Source organism: Merops nubicus, unplaced genomic scaffold (genome assembly GCF_000691845.1).
Source record: "Merops nubicus isolate BGI_N331 unplaced genomic scaffold, ASM69184v1 scaffold2858, whole genome shotgun sequence".
In the NCBI taxonomy this organism is placed as follows: Eukaryota; Metazoa; Chordata; class Aves; order Coraciiformes; family Meropidae; genus Merops; species Merops nubicus.
Genome location: NW_008624922.1, coordinates 26171 through 42243, shown reverse-complemented (window position 1 = coordinate 42243; position 16073 = coordinate 26171). Strand labels below are relative to the sequence as shown.

General features: G+C 37.2%; 1 protein-coding gene across 1 annotated transcript in view; it reads left to right on the top strand.

The window, feature by feature from the left end:
* HEATR5B (HEAT repeat containing 5B) overlaps positions 1–16073 on the top strand; it is a gene marked incomplete at its 3' end in the record, with an annotated part of 50399 nt that overhangs the window by 9821 nt on the left and 24505 nt on the right. Inside the window, exons 9-20 of the mRNA XM_008945483.1 lie at positions 162–412; positions 855–966; positions 2205–2357; positions 2644–2743; positions 3286–3395; positions 4174–4337; positions 6342–6517; positions 7746–7851; positions 9577–9767; positions 11253–11412; positions 13586–13775; positions 15091–15260. Of these exons, the coding sequence (XP_008943731.1) occupies positions 162–412; positions 855–966; positions 2205–2357; positions 2644–2743; positions 3286–3395; positions 4174–4337; positions 6342–6517; positions 7746–7851; positions 9577–9767; positions 11253–11412; positions 13586–13775; positions 15091–15260 (1883 nt within the window). The remainder of the gene's footprint in view (positions 1–161; positions 413–854; positions 967–2204; positions 2358–2643; positions 2744–3285; positions 3396–4173; positions 4338–6341; positions 6518–7745; positions 7852–9576; positions 9768–11252; positions 11413–13585; positions 13776–15090; positions 15261–16073) is intronic.

Genomic DNA, 16073 nt, shown 5'->3' with positions numbered 1-16073 from the left:
GTCTTTTCTTAAAGTAAAAGGCAAAATCATAGAATTTAAGTGCTTTAATTGTGACTGGCTGGACTTTCACATTGCCTGCCTCCTACTGATTGATTTTACTTGTCTATGTGTATTAAAAAGCACATCATAACTGGTAAGACTGTAGACTGTCTTTTCCATAGGTCTGTTGGAAACAGTAACTTCGGTCCTCCTCCACCCCAGCATGGCTGCTCGGCTCGCCGCCGCCTGGTGCCTGCGGTGCGTCGCTGTGGCGTTGCCTTTTCAGCTGACTCCCTTTGTGGATAGATGTGCCGAAAGGCTCAACAATCTCAAGACCTCCCCTGAAGCTGTCAGTGGCTACAGTTTTGCAATGGCTGCTTTGTTAGGTGGGGTGCATCAGTGTCCCTTAGGTATTCCTCATGCCAAAGGAAAGGTGAGCTGATGAGTGTTTCATCTGTAAGTGGACTGAGTTTTTATCTAGAAGTTATAACTTTGCAAAATGTGTGACATGGTAACTGGTTAAAGCATTAGGAAAATTGTCCTTTTGCCTAGCAAGAGAGCATTGTCCAGAGCATGTGTTTCAATTGCAATATCTAACAGCTCTTCCCCCCCTCACTCCCCCCTTTCAAATTTGCATTCTTGTTTGGCATATTAATAAATAATTGGTGATAGAGGATATTACTATCTATATTATCATATGCAAAACACTAATCACCCACATGAAATGTAATCTGCATTCATTCTGTATGGAAGGTCAATTTAAACAATTTGCAAACATCTTTATAGATAGTCTTTGACGGTGGATGTGTAGCAGTGGCCGGCAGTGGCTTAATTTATATTTTTAAAATCCCTTGTTTTGTTTGTCGTTGGTGCAGATGGTGGTCAGTATCGCTGAGGATCTGTTACGAACTGCTGCGCAGAACAGCAGGCTCTCCTTGCAGCGAACTCAAGCTGGATGGCTTTTACTTGGAGCACTTATGACTTTAGGTTTGTAAAAACAGTCGGATTTTGTTTTAACTTAATGCTTGTCCAACATGTCTGATTAGCCACTGTAGCAAATACTCTCTACATACAATCAATCCAGTAGCTCTACTTCAAGAGTATTTATGCCAAGGCAAACAAAGTGTTTGTGCATTTATTACGTGAAGTGACATATTAGTGTTTACATAAGCTGAAGGGTAGTGGAAGGTGTTGTGCCTAAAAGGAATTCTGCTCTGTTTTTAGAAACCCAGCCTTTAGTTCTATGAAAAGGACAAAATTGCCTGTAGTCTTCCTTCCTTCATACTGTGGTACAGGAGGAATGGACTGTAAATAAAGGGTAATGTGCATTCCAACAAGTTGCATGTGTGCCTCTGAATAGGCAATTAGAAGTGTTATCAGGTTAAAAGCTTTTTAGCTGTCTTGTATAAAAAGCCAGCCTCATATTCATGTCTACTGTCACTGAAATATTAGAAGATGTATTTGAGAGGTTGTAAGTGTATTCTTGAGTTTTGCAGCAATAGTGGTGGTTTTTTGTTTGCTTGGTGTTTTTTTTATACTGGAAAATGTTCTGATGCGTTCTGCCACTTTAACTCTCAACAAATACCGATTTGTGTTTTATCTTGGTTCTCTAAATTGCCTTTTTTTTGTTTTTTTCCAGCTTATTGTCACTACAATTACACTGTTTCTCTAACAGTTTAGCCCTATTTTGGTTGTCCTTCTGCAGTACATTTTTAATGCATTTGTGCTGGATCTTCTGGAGATTTTTCAGCAGTTCTTTGAACTTGATCATTAAACTGTCAGTTACTGTTCTACTCATTTTATAAACAAGTTAGGATAGGCTAAAGAGCTTGCCTTGAAAATAGTATTACAAAAAAAAAAATAGAAACCAGAGTAGAAAGATAGTAAAAAGACAGTTGGCAGTGGTTACATATTATTACATACGTACTGTGTATGTATATAATGTATAACCACTATATATATAGTGGTTACATATTACATATACATGACATTGTATAGAATTGCCTATTTTTACTCCTAATATCAACAGACTTACCTATATTTATTTCCCACAGTTTCAACATACATATCAGAAATAATTTCCTTTGTTTTTTGTTGTTCAGGTAGGGAGAAAGTGAAGTAAGAGAAAAATAGCTTAAAGAACGAAAGCCTTCATGGCAGATTTTTCATAATTGGATAAATACAAGTTTTTATTATACCATCTATGGGTTTATTTCCTTCCATAGGTCCTTCTGTTGTTCGGTATCACCTGCCTAAGATGTTACTGCTCTGGCGAAACGTGTTTCCCCGTTCTCTGAAGGAGCTGGAGGCAGAGAAGGCCAGAGGAGATTCTTTTACCTGGCAAGTAACTCTGGAAGGCCGTGCTGGAGCTCTGTGCGGTAAGGATTCCAAGCCTGAAGGCTGCAAGTGTGCAGTAAACCACAACATGATCCTGAGTGGTACAGAGACAACTCCTGTAGCTTCCCTGCTTCCCTCGGAAAGGAGTACAATGTGTCAGCTTTTCATGACCTGTTTTGGCATACAGTTTTATGAACACATCATACAGTCATTGAATAAATGTTTTTTAATTGCTGCTTTTTTGATATTCTCTTAGGATCTGTATCTTGCTCATGCTTTAAAGTTGTTTGTTTCAATAAAATATAATTTAAACTATTTTGTTATTAGCTATGAGAAGTTTTGTTGCTCACTGTCCTGAGCTCCTTACTGAGGATGTGATCAGGAAGTTGATGACACCCATAGAATGTGCCATGACAATGATGTCGCAGTAAGTAGGCAGTGTTTGCTCTTTACTCACTTCTGTCTTTTCCCAGACCTAAAATACTAGAACTAGTTTGTTTTAATTAACATTCTGACCTAATACTGTGCTGTTGCTGCTTGTCCATGTTGGAAAGAACTTTTATAAGCATTGTGTTTATGGCTATTAGATTTGTAAAAGTGTATTGTTGCATAACCTGTGCTGAAGGGACTACAGTAGTATCTTCTCTCAGCTGTGCTTTGGATTTCCAAGTCACTGAGCTTTTGAATGCATGGTTTGCTTATCCTTCTGCAAGAAATGAGATAATTGAGATACTGGTATACTAGATGTTAATCAACAAAGTCTACTCCTATGAAATGTACTGATGCAAAGTCTTTAAAACTCTTACAAAATAAAAACCGCAGTTTTGGGTTGGGTTTTGTGGTTTGGTTTCTCTCCCTCCCAGTGATTTCTTGTCTTGACTAGAGACTTATCTTGTGAAAGGAAATCTGAAAGTACTCTTCAGTAACTGCAGTATTTCTGTTTGTTGCTTTTTCCTCTTGATTTTATAGCATTCCATCAGTAATTAAAGCCCATGGAGCTCATCTCAAAGCTAGTGCAGCTATGGTCCGCTTAAGACTTTATGATATATTGGCTTTATTACCTCCGAAGACATATGAAGGTATAGAAATCTTTTAAAATTTTTATCAAAGTAAAAATTCTACTTACTCCTTTTGATATATTTTTGGTGCTTGCCTGTGATACAGATATAAATTCCAAATACAATACTAGGAATCTCTGAGGGTGTTATACTGTATTCCTCATGTTCTGTGTGTCACCTTGACAGTATAGCTACAGAATATGAATATTGCAGAATGTTAGAGTAAGAGAGTATGAAAGTTACAGCCCTGTTTATTGACTTCAGAGGTACAGAAATCATGTTATGAAATCCAGTTTAGGTGTTTTATGTCATTGTTACTTAAAGGTTTTAGAACATTATTTCTTAGTATACTCCAAAACCAGATATGAGAATGAAAGTTTATTTTGGTTTCTGGTATTCTTTTTAGCCTGATTTGATCTGACAGATTTATGCTATTGTTATTAAATTCCCAGGCACTGTCATATGATTTGACATGGTCTGACAGATTAGCTTCTTGGTTTTTGTTTGATTTTGTTAATTTATTAAATTTACATGATCGTGTGGATGAGCAAATGTTTGCAAAATCTGAATGTCATCCTAGAAGGATGTTCTGCTTTTTAAAATGCTGATCTGGGCATTGGAATCCCGAAGGTCTGTTTGAAGTCTTGTTGTCAACTGTAGGTTGGTGAGGTTTACTTCTCTGTTTGCTACCTGTAAAATCGAGGTAATGGTACATGCTTTGATTTGTAACTTCTGATTACTAGCTGAAATGTTTTGTATAAGAAGTAGCAATGATTCTTTTTAACATCCATCCCTTTAGGATCATTTAATGCGCTTCTTCGAGAGTTGGTAGCAGAATTTACTTTGACAGACAACTCTGCTAATACAACCACATCACTGCTAAGGTCTCTTTGTCATTATGATGATAGTGTTCTTCTTGGCTCTTGGCTGCAGGAAACTGATCATAAGTCAATTGAAGACCAGGTAATAAAAAAAAAATAGAAGAATAATGAATTAGCTGTTCTGACTGTGTGTGGGAAGCCTTCCAAAATTCAGGCTTCGTGCCTAGTTTTTAGTCTTATTTCAGATGTTTGTTTGATCTGTGTCCTAGAGGTGCTTCCTCTAGATTGTATCATTTTGAGTAAAAACTGCCTATAGCTGAGATGTGAATTGCATAATGCTACCTATATGGTTGTGTTTAGTGCACTAACCTAATTTTCTTTAAACCAAATCAACACTCTCAACCCAATTTTTATGTATCTTTGTTTTGAGCCAGTATAGAAATATAAGTTCCACTTAACATGTTTAACAATGGAACTGCCAAAATATCAATATTGCAAATGGTGTTGCTGCATAACAACTTTTACCTGGACTTATAGGTGTAGTATGAAATCTTATATTTCATTTGGAAGCACTCACACAATATTATTTGCATTATAAGGAATTTGCTGCACTTCTAAAAAAATGAGTCTTTGAAACATAAGAATAAAAAACTTTTTAAAATGGAAACAAGTATTGTTGTGGGAGGTCTCTCTTTTAATAAAATTTTTCAGATGAGCTGGTAGTGTTGATTCAGTTATAATTTTTTTTTGTGTTGCCCTTGGAGAAGGAATGTAGCATAGGGGATAATTTTTAAATGTTAAATGGTTTAGGAAAGTCTCTGGTATTGGCTTTCTCTTTGCTTTCCTAATTTGTGACGACTAGAAAGGGGCTGGGTGCCTCTTTTCAAGCCTTTTACCCTCATGTATTTCAGAATTTAATGACTTATGATAATTTAATCTGGGTATACCTACCTACCCATCTCTGTCTTCATAATTTTGCTCTGATTTTTGATTTCTCAGTGAACTGTATTCCCTAGACATCTAACTGTTCTGAGCATTTGTTGAACTGTGACATCATAAACTTTGCAGCTTGGCCTTTCAGAAATTTCTTAGTGTAAGAAGAAAAGGGGAGCTGAAAACGCTTATTCTGCCACAGCCTATCTAATAATGGTGAGGTTTCTCAGAAGGCAACTGTCTTTATTGAGCAGATAAATAAAGCAAGACTGATACCAAATGTGAGAGGCCAAGGAGAAACTGTTTCTGAGAAAAGATCAACAAGTCAAAGCGAACAAAGAGTTTTATAAACTTCATTTGTTTGTTGTGGTGGACATAGTAGACTTCCAGTGCAGTTCTCAATCCACAGAGCTTTCCGGGATGCTCCCTCCAACCTTTTTTTTCTTTATTTTTTTTTTTTTTAAATTTTAAACTCTAAGGTGTCAGACAGTGCCATTGTTGGTAACTGAAGCTCTGTAGTGCATCACAGGACTCTGCTGTGCTTGGTCACATTTTATTTTTTAGTGATATGAAGGTTTCAACAGGTGTTTGTTCTGTTTTCTGACCTAAGAAGAATACAGAGCTACTAGATTCTGATTTTGTTTCATGATTATATAATTAACAAGTTATAAAAGCAAGGTTTTCTTCAGAGAAAATAGATGATTGTTTAATTGTGTTTCCCGAAAGAATGATGGTTAGGAAGTATTTTCGTGATGACAGGAATGTTAGTAATTTTAGTACTGTTTCTAAATCTTTCTGTGTAGATAGTGCTTACAGCCAAACCTGATAATTTAATATACTCTATTATAACTTGGTGCTCAATTAGAGTGAATGAGTAACCTTTTCTCTGAAATGTCACTTTGTAGTCAGTGACTGCAGATTCAGAAGCTGCTGTTAGTGCCAGAATTAATCTTTTTTTCTCTCATTTCCATCTCTTACTACCAGAAGCTATAGTCTGTGCATTTATCCAGCTGTAAACTGCTTTGACCCTCTGAGATTTAGCTGGCCTTGTATGCTGGTGTACATATACATGGGGACACTGCAGTTGCATTCAGGTGTTCATAAACCATTTCGTTCTTCTGAGCTGCTGCCCACGTGTTTTGGTTATCTCTGGGTCCAAGTTTTACATGTGAAGGCATATTGAGAGGTATTTGTATTCTGTGGCATGTTGCAGCTTCAGCCAAACAGTGCGTCTGGGAGTGGAGCTTTGGAGCATGACCCATCTTCTATTTATCTGCGCATCCCTGCGGGTGAGGCTGTGCCTGGTCCCCTTCCTCTAGGAGTGTCTGTCATCGATGCATCGGTTGCTCTCTTTGGTGTTGTTTTTCCTCATGTCTCTTACAAACATCGGTAAGTTTACAGCAGGTTTCAATTTCAGAATCTAATGCGTTATTCTCTGGATAGTATTTTTTTCCCCTTGAAATAAGAATTTACTTTGATAGCAACTGTCTTTAAATTCAGAATTCAATGTTTAGCGTTCATTGTATCTTCGGATTCCAGAATATGCCTACTCTGTTTAGAAATAAAGTGATTTCTTGAGTTTTATCAGTTTTGAAAATTAGGATTCAGAGGTTTGGACTAGATTCTTCTCTCCTCTTACTGCATTTAACAGTGGTAATAGTTCTGCAACCTAAATTTCCTCCAAAAATATTCATTGCCATTAACTTCAGTCATCCTTGAAAATAGAGCAGTGGTATCTGTTCAATCTCATTTGGCTTCCACAAGTAAGACCATTTGATTTATACTCATCAAATTATTTTCTGTATGATGAAAGAAGGAATGGAATTCAGCTCATTTTCCTTTGTGTTCCACATTGCCTTTGCAGAGTTATGAGTTGTCAGGAGTACTTTTGTCACTCAGTTTAGCTAATTTGTCACTGAATACAGAGCAAAAGCAGCTCTGAGACGCATTTCAAAGTAACATTATTCTGCAGTGCAATCCCGATGGGAACAATTTCTTCCTAGCAGTCAATCTTATTTTGCAGCAAGCACAGAATAGACTTGAGGCCAGCTTGCAGCAATTCAGCTTGATCTCTATCTGTTATTAGCTGTGGAGAGATTTGGCTGGGGAACTGCCAGGTAGTTCAGAATGTAGATTATTCATTGTGCTCCTGTTCTTGATATCTTCTAGGGAGTGCTCCTCATCCTAGTAACGCTTTCTGGCATGGTTAAATGGGAGGGAAAATGGAAGCTAAATGGGGAAAACAATAGGAATGACAATAGGAATATGGAGAGTAACACTATTATGAATGGTGGTGCAGAGACAGTGTTTTTCCATTTTTGTCCTTGTAGCTTCCTGATTATACAACCAAATGTATCTGAAGACTCACATCCTCTCGGTGATGTTTTCTTCAAAAGGAATAGTAAAGATTTCTGGATGAGTTAAAAAAACTAGCCAAGGGACATTTCTGAATAACTTTACCCTTTCTAATGAAAGTGAATGCCTCTTGTAGCCCCTGAAGCATAATTTCTGAGACTGAAGTTAAAAAGACCTTTTTGTTGTGTGTGCGTCTTTTTACCAACGGTATTTTAGTTTGTATTTTGAAAGAATATAACTTCACTTACATGCTTTGTTTTAGATTGCAGATGTTGGATCACTTTGCTGAGTGTGTCAAGCAGGCTAAAGGTGTTCGCCAGCAAGCTGTGCAGCTTAATATCTTTACTGCTGTCCTTAGTGCCTTGAAGGTAAAACTCATAAGCTTGTAATGGATGCCAAAGTTCAGCAGTTTTGATTCACCAGTTTGAATTTGATACAAAGGGCTGGTAGAAGAATGTTACTAAAGTTACCACTTAAACATTCCAAAGTTTGAAAATACAAAAATTAATTTATTTTTTTTAGATACAAGTGTGAGGTCATGTCCACTGTACAAGGTATCAGTACAGAGAACAGATGAGACTCATGAAGTGGGCGTCCTATAGACTTTTTTTCTTTTTGAATTCTGTAGTTTTATTTCCACTGTACTTATGGATTTAAATATTTTGTCATATATACTTAAAAACCCCCTCATATCGTATTGTGCAGCTCATCGAAATAAACCCAAGGATTCTCAGGTTTCCATTTTGGATGTCTTTATTTTTTCTTCTTAAGACTGCCTAATGCATTGAATTCTAGATGCTTATGTCCAGTCCCACTGACTTCAGTCACAGCTCTGTGTTCTCTATCTACACTTGGAAATCCAGCCTCATGCTGTGAAGTTGGGAAGTTAGACAGCAAGTTACAAATAATATTCCTGAGAAATACTCGGTTTTAGTGACTTGCATTGCTCAAGGCTTTCTCGAACAATGTCTTAAAGTGTAGGATTTTCTTTCTACTAGTCAAATTTCTTAGAGCATTTCTATTTTTTTTTCCTGATGCTGTTTTATATAGTTGCCAATTCATGAGTCTGTCAGACACTATCTGTCATTGTCATGCTTGTTCATCTTCAGAGCAGAGCAACTAAGTACTGTGTGCTGATGAAGCCACCCTCATAGAGGTGCTAGCCTTTAATTAAGGATTGAATGAGTAGAAACTTACCTGACTTTTTGCCTTGCAATCTGTCTAGTGTCTGCCTAGTTTAATCTAATTGTTACTGGGGCTCAACATCCTTGGTTGATGGACAAAATATTTTGGCAAAACAGCACCTCTCTTCCTTGCTTTGTTCTTAGAAATGTGAAACATGTTGCTACAAGTTGAAAAGTAGATTCTGAGACAGATGCCTGGAATTTCCTGTATCATGCCAAATGGTCAAAGAATTGTCAAAATTGAGCTGAAGTGAGATTTCAAAACAGAAAATAAGAAGCTGTAGTAGAGCCATCAACTTCTTCCTCTGCAATACAGGCAGTGTTTATACTTCACATGTGTTTAATTTTTTTTCCCAAAGTAAAATACTTCTTGAAAGTTATGGAGAAATGTTATGTACAATAAATGAAATATGGGAACCAAAGAAGCTGCAGAAGCAATGTTCAGTGTTACTGTTTTGTAGAATGTTCTTGTAACAGGCTGTATAAACGTTTGCAAAGATAAGAAAAAAAAAAAATTTACATGTACCTGAAAAGTCTTTGATTTAAGTGATTCTTGCAGAAACATAACTGAGCTATGGTTTTCCTGACTGACAGAAAGAGGTGTTGAAGTTAAAACTAGCTCAGATTTAGTAGCAGCAGGGTGCTTGTGGCACTGTAATGCATTTGATAAAAAAAGACTGGTGCAACAAGTCTTCCTGTATGTGAAATAGGTAGAATGTTGGCAAATATAAGACTGAGTATATTGTTGATACTGATTTTTAAATATTTTCAACCAGTGTATTTTAGGATAAATGACCACATATATAAACAAAAAAAAAAGTATGATTTTAAATTGAAGATCTTGGATATAGTAAAATTGCTTTGATATCTTCCCTTTCTCCCCTGCTTTTCAATGTGTTTTTCATGTAGGGTTTAGCTGAGAATAAAAGCACGCTGGGCCCAGAAGAAGTCCGCAAATCTGCTCTGACACTGGTAATGGGTGCCCTGGATAATCCTAACCCTATTTTGAGATGTGCAGCAGGTGAAGCTCTTGGCAGAATGGCTCAAGTGGTCGGAGAAGCCTCTTTCATTGCTAGAATGGCTCAATACAGTTTTGATAAGTAAGTTCGTTTTGATTCAGAAAATGAAATAAAAATATAGTTTAACTTAGTTTCATTTATTTGATTTGATTCTTCCAGGAATAGAAGTTGAGCTGTTAAACTACTTGGAATGTGAAATGATACCAATGAATAGTTTTTCATGGGTTACTTGGAGAGTGACTAAACTACTTCAGATAGATAAATGCAGCTTATGCTAATTGTGACTGTAATATGAATTGTGTGGTGGTGGTTCTGTTTCATGAAAACATCTTCTTTACGTATTGATTTAACTTATCTACTAGCCCATCATATTTTTCCATATTCACTTGTTAATCTCAGGTCTTTAGAAATATATCAGGTAGATATAGCAAGACAACGTTTCCCGACTTTTGGCTTAAATTTAAGCCATCAGCCTGTCTGTGACTTAGAATGCACCTGCCTCAGGGCTGAAGCCCATGTTCATGGCTATTCAGGCTTACATGCACATAGCCTCAGTCCAGCTCTCCTACATCTGGGTAATTCATTTTTTGCTATCATCTCATCTTGTCATAAAGTACATCATCTTTACTGTTTTTATTTGAATTTCTATTACTGGGGCTATTTCCTTGGCTCCTTATCTAGGATCCAAGTTGTTAATGGTAGGCAGTCAAGTATTTGATACTGTCAAGTATTTTTTTTTTTTTAATATTTGACATTTGCATTTACTTTTGTTCACTGTTGGTTAAGAGCATGCTTGCCTCTCATGTACAGACAACTGGGGAGGGGAAAAAAAAATCTTCTAATTATTAATCCTTATTTCCTGTCTTTTCCCCACTCCCTGGAAAGGTTTTAATTAAAAAAAAGTTAAATGTGTGATGTGCATTCAGAAACAGAAGTATTGTGGAAAATACTGAACAAGTCACAGCTTCATATCACTAGGTCATTCAGAATACTATTCATTCTGGTTTAGTTTCATTAATAAAACAATATTAAAAAAAAGCTTTATTGGAAAAGTCATACAGCTTGGTTGTAGAAGAAAACAGCTGCATTAAAAAGTTATTCAGTTAGTTACTTGGTTGACCTTGCAATGGAAGATGTAGCTGTGAATGTCTTTGTTATTTCTCAATATGTGTTGTCATTTTTCCATTCTTGGTTCCTTTTCAATGCAGTGGTCTAGCAATGACTTTTCTGATTATTAAATTAATCTGATTGAAACACAGGTAAACTAGATGCTTTTCCTATATTCTTTCACTTTTAAGATTCTTCTTCATTTAAAATGTTAAGTTCTGGCCAGGAAGAAAGAAAATAACTATTAAAATAATTTTTCTTTTTCCTCAGTTGTCTGATATGTAATCCAGTCTGATAGCAATATAGATGAAGTACTTTGTTTTTGTTATTAAGTTTTCTCAGGATCTTGTAAGGTAGCCTGCAAAATTCTGCTAGTCATTTGCAGTTATGGTACTTGAAGGGTTCTTTGTTACAAACTTAGAGAATCACATGATTTCCTTTTTATTTAAACACTCATAGGTTAAAATCTGCTCGAGATGTTGTGTCAAGAACAGGCCATTCTTTGGCTCTGGGCTGTCTCCATCGGTATGTTGGTGGAATAGGTTCTGGACAGCATCTGAAAACTAGTGTCAGCATTCTCTTGGCTTTGGCACAAGATGGAACCTCTCCTGAAGTCCAGGTAAAAAGCATAATCACCATAAAATTACCTGAAATGTTCAGGATTAAAATGAAAAATTTAATTACCAGTTCAGGTGTTCATTAATAGAGGTTGTCACGTGTAAGCCTAATCTTACGGTTCTGCCATGTGCCAAGGAGTGTGAAGAAAGCATGTGAATAAACTCTTACAGTACAGAATCTCAAATATATCCTGCAATTAAAGTGTAACCAGTTAGGGAGGCAGTTGCAAGTAGTCACGTTAATGCAGACTGACAAGTGTTGGCTTGTCAGCTGAGCCAGAGTAATTCACTGTGTGCATATTCCTAACTGACTGTGACTGTAGATCAAAGAGTTTTAGTTGTACCTTAGCTGCTTAAACTACAGATTTTAGTAACTAGCTAATGGTGAACGTGATCAGTTACTGGAGTCTCAGGTGGTGAGCAGCAGTTTTCTTTGCCAAGTAACTTCTGTATATATAATACTGGCAACGAAGTATGGTGGTACCTCATCTTGGGGGGTTCTATTATGATGACAAAAATCTATTGCAAACTAAACTGCCATTAGGGGACAGAAGAACAACTAGGAGTCCAGTCCAAAACAAGGCAAAGAGGTTTCTATCCACCATGGACTATAGACGTGGAGTCTCAAAAAAGGACAACTTGACTGCTAAGTTGCTGGTAGGGTAAAAAGGGGTCTAAATATGTTACTGAAAGAACAACGCCTTTGGTGTTGCTGCATATCATAGACTCGTAGAATGGTTTTGGGTTGGAAGGAACATTAAAGATCATCTGGTCCCACCCCCCCTGCCATGGGCAGGAACACCTTCTACTGGACTGTGTTGCTCAAAGCCCCATCCAGTCTGGTCTTGAACACATGCAGTGATGGAGCATCCACAACTTCCCTGGGCAACCTGTTCCAGTGTCTCACCACCCTCACAGTGAAGAATTTCTTCCTGATTTCTTAGATTAGAAAAAATCTACCCTCTTCCAGTTTGAACCCAGTACCTTGTCCTATCACTACAAGCCCTTGTAAAAAGTCTCTTCCCAGCTTTTGTGAGAGTACAACATGAAGCCACTTTGAAAAGCTAAGCTTTAAGCCTCATCCCTCACGAGATCAGTGTGGATACACAGAAGCTGTATGGGAATAAGAGTAATGGAAATTTACAGTGATGAAAGGACAAGCTGTAATGTGCTGCCGTGTAGTTAGGACAGTAGAAGTAGTTACGTGATTGCTGGTGCTAATGGGTTTTGGGTTGCATCAGAGAGGATTAAAAAAGGAGCAGTTTTAAAGGCAGGTTTTCCAGCTTACTCTTAAGATTCTAGCTTTGTAACTATAATATTCTTTTAACTTAGTCTTTTCAGTACAATTGCATCACATACTTAATGGAAGAAAATTCTGAAATAAGATGATTTCAATCATAGAATGGTTTGGGTTGGAAGGGACCTTTAAAAGTCTAGTCTGACCCTCAATAGGATATTATGGGGGAGATAGCTTATACTTTCAGCTCTCTCAGGGGAATTTATTTTCTGTGAAATGTCAGACTTCCCATACCAGCTTCTTGTTTTGACAATTACAGTAAATTATTTTGCTCTTTTGTTATTTACTTATCTTGCAATTTAAGTAGGTTGATCTCTAACCAGTTTTTTCTCCTCATCCTGTAGTACACTGACAATGAAGAGCACGGATTTCTTCTTTTGCAATCTTTAATAAAAAAACTAATTAAAAATGCATATGAGCATTTCCACTTATGAAAATTGGTTTCTACAGAATATCAAAGGCATCCCACACTAAGGACTTTGTCAGCTGCCCATTGTCCACTACATCCATTTTTAGAGCTGAATGTTTCTCCTGTCTTAAGAGTTACTCCCCTTTTTTTCCCTTTTCTTTTTAAGAGGGTGTGTTGTTTGTGTTTGCATTTTTCTTCCTCAAAGTACTTAATCAGTTTTTGCTCAGATTATTTGTCATCTTCATCTCTGTTGTCCCCAAAACTGCTGATAGCCAAAGAGCATGCTAGAGGTATTTAGACTTCCAGGCGAGTGCTTGAGGTTGAGACCTTTGAAACACTTCTGGAGTCAGAGTAGCTAACTAGACATGTTTAACCAAGGATAAACAGAGCTAGGCTCAGTCTGCTTACAAAATTGTTTAAATTTCCTAAATGTATTACTGAAAAAGATTCCTTTTTTTTTTTTTAATAGACCTGGTCTCTCCATTCACTTGCCTTGATAGTAGATTCTAGTGGACCCATGTACCGTGGCTATGTGGAGCCAACACTTTCTCTCGTTCTTACTCTGCTCTTAACTGTGCCACCATCGCACACGGAAGTACATCAGTGCTTAGGCCGCTGTCTTGGAGCTATAATAACTACTGTTGGGCCTGAGCTGCAAGGTTAGTGGGAACCTGAAGAGAAAAAAGAGAATTTAACTTGTATAAATGTAAGATGTTGCAATCTTAAACATGGGGGGAAAAAAAAAAATTGGTATTGGAGGGTCGATGGGGCGATGTTGACAAATTCCGTTACCATCCTGCAAGCAAAATCACTGCTGATCCTACTTATGACTGTTTGGGGCCTTTTTGACTGCAATTTGAGATTCTTATAAAGAGGTTACAGTGGTGTTTGGTGTTCTGGCTAATGGTAAATTTTGTGTATAGGTGGGGCAAGAGGCAAAGTTTTTCTTCTGCTTTTTCAACACATGTTGATTTTATTTTTAACTGATGGCAAAAGCCTAAGTCTGACACAACTGATAAAACTATGAACTCTTAACTCATTTCCATTCATTCTTGATAGTCTCAGACCACCATAACTTACTCTAGAGAATAAGATCTTGTCAGGCCAAACACTAAATCTGAAATATTGTCTCAAATGGCAAAACCATGGATTTGTAACTTTGTCTAACTGTGATTTTTAGGAATAATTATATGGTGGTCGTTGATGCAGTGCCAGAGAGCGAGCCACTAGTGAAATTTTAAATCTAAATAACTGGACTTAAACTGAAAAAGATTCCAAAATTTCTAGCTATAAAAAAAATTTCTAGATGGTTTAATTGAATCTGAGTACCTGCTTGCTATGTGTAAACCTTTTGATCTGGAGCATCACTAACTTTTTAAATAAACAACAACTTACGTAGAATATCTTCTGCAGGTTATGTTTTTCTGTGATTCAAGATTTTTTTTTTTTTTAAACCTGATGGAATTTATTCCCGCTGTGTATTTTAAGAATTATTTTTCACATTGAATGCTGTTCTTTTGAATGCATGTCCTATTAAGAGCAGCGCAAATCATCTAATGGAGCTGACTAAAATCACCTGCATACATGTATGCAAGCTTAATAGTTAACTGATATTTTAGGAAATGGTTTGGTGCATGAAACGTTGCCCATGTGTGTAGAGCAAAAGAGATTTTCAGAACTTAAAATCATATAATTTTACTGGTTTTTGTCCTGGGAAGACATTCGCCAAATATTTCTGACTAATCCAAAATTTCATTTGGACGGGATATTGTTTAACTGAGCTAAAAAAGATACTGAAACACTCCATAGTTTCGTTGAAGTTGTGTAAGTACTATTTTGCAGTAGGAGTTCAGAAAAGTTGCATATTAATGTATGAACTTTAATGATTAAAAATTCTTGTTTCTGTAAGTTTTAAGGCCTATATTTGTCATACAAAAATTTTGTGGTGTTAAGGATATTGTATTACATCATCAGGTAACGGAGCTACAATCTCAACGATCCGTTCGTCCTGCTTGGTGGGATGTGCAATCACACAAGACCATTCAGACTCTCTTGTTCAAGCAGCTGCCATATCCTGCCTTCAGCAGCTTCACATGTTTGCACCACGCCACGTCAACCTGTCCAGTCTGGTTCCCAGTCTCTGTGTGAGTACAAAATGCATCCCTTGTATTCCTCCAAGTTTTATGTGTGTGCCTGGCAGAGGTCAGGAGGAGTACTTAGCAAGATGTCAAGGATACCTATATGAAAAAAGCAAGTCCCACTTGCAAACACTGGCATGCAGTAGCAGTCTGTCCCCAAGCCATTTTACATCTTTTCAGCATGCTGCTGAAATTGAAGCCATAGGGTCTGATTCTCTTTCATCCTAGATAGCATAAGATAGCAAACACTTATCTGTAATATGACTGAGTAAAAAGATGATGAAACGCTCTTGTTTCTTCCAGCTGATTGCTTGCACAGAGGGAAATGAGTGAGTTGGGGAAAGATAGGAGATTTTTGGATTTATTTTATCTCTGTCAGCACAGTAGATGCTGATGTTCAAATTCTTGTGCTGCTGTTCTTAGTGTTGCTTTCTCCCTCCATTAGCATTCTGTCAGCAAGTCCTGGCTTAAGCCTGGAAGTGAGGCAGAGGCTGGAACCCAAAACATAGCAAATATGACTATGGAGGGAGAGTGTTGTGTGTGTGGGTGGTCATTGTAGTGTGGTTTGATTTTTTAATTATTAATTTAAAAAAAAAAATCTTTAGCAGTCCAATACTGAGAAAATTGGAAAGCTTATCCCTAACCTCTGTTGGATGTTTTGCAAAGTTGTGTCATTCTTTGTGGAACTCGCGGCCCCATGTTACCTGAAGGAGTGCAATCCTACTTACATCAACACTGGACCTTTTTCCTAGTCTGCCACCTGGACTTCCTCTAGGGCATCCTCTCATTACTGCATGCTTCCCTTTTCCCTGCACTGAC